This window comes from Etheostoma spectabile, chromosome 16 (genome assembly GCF_008692095.1).
Source record: "Etheostoma spectabile isolate EspeVRDwgs_2016 chromosome 16, UIUC_Espe_1.0, whole genome shotgun sequence".
In the NCBI taxonomy this organism is placed as follows: Eukaryota; Metazoa; Chordata; class Actinopteri; order Perciformes; family Percidae; genus Etheostoma; species Etheostoma spectabile.
Window position 1 is genome coordinate 977053 of NC_045748.1, and position 2886 is coordinate 979938.

The following is a 2886-nucleotide window of genomic DNA, read 5'->3' on the forward strand; positions in this document are numbered from 1 at the left end:
TTCTTTAAACCAATCACAATCGTCTTAGGCAAAATAGCCTCAGGAAAGAACTTGTTTTGGTGCAACATGTGTAGGTTCAAAAGTTATTTTAGACGTGCAACAGAAAACTCAGATTGGACAGATAGTCTAGCTACCTGTCTGGATTTTCCCTGCAGAGATCTGAGGAGCAGTTACCCATAGTCCTCAGACATCCACTGGAGTTTAAAAATTCCAGCACAAAGAAAGGAGAAGGTGACAGACATCCAACAGAATTTCCGGCTGCACCTGAACAATGTCGGAAATGGAAATGTTGCCGTTATAGACCAGGCATTGGCCAGTATGAGACGGTATGATAACCTTCAGCAAAAATATCACGGTTTCACGGTATTACAGTATTGCAATTACAGCTTTAAAATTAATTATTTTTGAAATGTCTGGGTAGAAAACTTTTTTTTTCACCATTAAACACAATGTATTTTAATTTGAAGCATACTGGCATTGAGAAGGATTTCTAAACTAAACTCTCTGTACTTGAAGAACAGCTTTTACATTAGGAACGGTATAATGGAAGTAGTTTTAAAACCATGACTTTTACCGTGGTATACCTTGAAACCAGTAACTGGCCCATGCTTAATATAGACTATGGTTTTCTAAGCCTCTGCCTTGTTTGTATTATTTTTTGTATTATTTTTTATGTTTTGGTGATCAAATTTCTATTCTACAATTAACAAACAATACACTGGAACATAGGAACGTGTCCCAGGACAAAAAAAAAACACAGAGGAAAAAACGGGGAGGGGAGAGAGCCTCTGCCTTGTCTATTATATTTGTATATCGCTAATGTATTTCAGTAATGCTAGTGTACTTCCACTGTAAGCACAAATGTGTGGTTGTTGTTGACTTTGTTTAACGTTATGTGGCGAATTCAATCGGTAGGTAACTCAGCACAGTCATCCGTGGTCAAAACAATCATACTAAAATAACGATACCGTATAGATTAGCTTGGTGGCTGGCATGGGCAACTTATCATAGTAGCACATTGTAGTAAGATATTGACAGTTTTAAAAATAAGCATGTACTCTTTACCTAAATTAATACTGATGTCCAAATACCATACTGAGTATTCATGCCTATCCCTAGTAAAGATGTAGTAAAATGTATTATTGTATTTATAAATGTTTTCAGATTCCACAGGATGTTGCACTTAAAAGGACACAGAAAATCAAGGATCCACACACAGTACCAAGTAGCTTAAACATATAATTACTGTATATCTTAATACTTTTAAGCCACAAAATCTTAGGTTCTTTTTATAGACATTTAATGTATTGTGAGTGAGAGCTTAAACAAGCAGTCAAAGGGGCCACAAACTGAGGTTTTACAAGGATATGGTGCTTCCTTGTCAGTTTTTACAGTTTGATCAATGGTTTACTACAGTTCTACTTCAATTTGTATACATTTTGTATTTTGAAGGGTTGTTTTTCCTCTGTTTTGATTATTTTTTATTAAGAGTTGTTACTTGTTTGGCAGGGCTGTCCTGGTGAGCCTGGCCTGCCTGGGTTTAAAGGTGATAAGGTAAGAGAAGCTTATTTACGATGTAACCTGTGAGGATGTGGGAAGTTAGTCCACTTGTCTCCAGAATTTAAGTACACCTCTGTTCTGTGCACCTGTAAAATGGCATCTAAGTTTCCCTTTTAACATTATGATAACTACTGCTAAAAAAAATGCCTGTCTCTTCCTTCATTAAGCCTGTGTAGATTATTTATGCCTGACCCCAATTATTGCGTTAAATCACTTCTACAATGTCACGCTACAGTAAAAAAACAAGGCTGTGCTGTGATACGAAGTATTCAATATCAATTGATTTGTCTTGCATAAACATACTACTTCCTTTACATCTCTCATAGGGTAAATTTGGACCTGAAGGGCGTCCAGGAAAAACAGGGGAGCCAGGACCTCCTGGACCGTCAGGTTTACCAACCCTCTACCTGTGGAAGAACACAGCGGAGGAATGGGCTGCCTTTCAGGTAAGATGGTAACCACTCCTTTTGTTCAGTGCAGTATTTACAGTGAGTTGTTTTTCTCTCATCTCTTATCTTAATTTCTCTCTTTGTATGGAGTCAGTCCTCTTTCAAAACTTGAGCTAAAAAAAATCTGGTCAAGCGCCTACTTTTTTATGGTTAGGATGACCACTAGAAATTGTTACAGTAGAGATAAAATGTTTCTAGAAAGACTGTCTGGTCCACCCCTTTGAAAACTACTTATAAGATTAACCCTTAATTCTGAATAAACAGACCATTTAAGGGGACCTCCCACTCTCAGCTTATGCTCAGCATGACCCTTGTGCTTTCAGTGAGGTATGTTGGCCAAAATGTGGACCAAGGCTCCTGTCCTAAACATGATGGCTCTTTCATCTGTTCCTCTAGAATACTTTACCAACAATAAAGATAACATCTGAACATGTACACCCATAAATTATAATCATAAACATGTTGTAATTTGGATTTTTAATTGAAAAACCATTCGAAAATAGCTTTCAGTTTCAATAATCAAAAGCAGGATCAGCAAATTCCCCCCGTATTGCTTACTGGCTGGCAGCATGCATTCAGTTGCACCTCATAGACTCTGAAAAGCTCAAACTCTCGTTTACGAAATACCCTTCTGCCAGCCCCTTATTGTGGCATTGCTGTCCTTAAAAAACATAATTTAAAATGTAATCAGATTGTGACCTTAAAATCAACTAAACCTAAAAATGTGAGAGAGGTCCATGCAAAGACAGGTTTAGCCTATCTTAACACAAAGGGCCCTATTTTAACGATCTACGTGCACGGTAAAAGTTCAAAGACAGGCGCATTTGTCTCTTGGCGTATTGCTATTGTAACCCTCTCACCAAAGGCTCGTAATATG

At 37.5% G+C, this 2886-nt stretch overlaps 1 protein-coding gene across 2 annotated transcripts in view; it reads left to right on the forward strand.

Moving 5' to 3' along the window:
- The window catches only part of si:ch211-196i2.1 (collagen alpha-1(I) chain), a 168410-nt gene that overhangs the window by 104001 nt on the left and 61523 nt on the right, over positions 1-2886 (forward strand). For both annotated transcript variants that reach the window (XM_032540370.1, XM_032540369.1), the window contains exons 8-9: positions 1510-1554; positions 1887-2006. In XM_032540370.1, coding sequence (XP_032396261.1) covers positions 1510-1554; positions 1887-2006 — 165 coding nt within the window. The remainder of the gene's footprint in view (positions 1-1509; positions 1555-1886; positions 2007-2886) is intronic.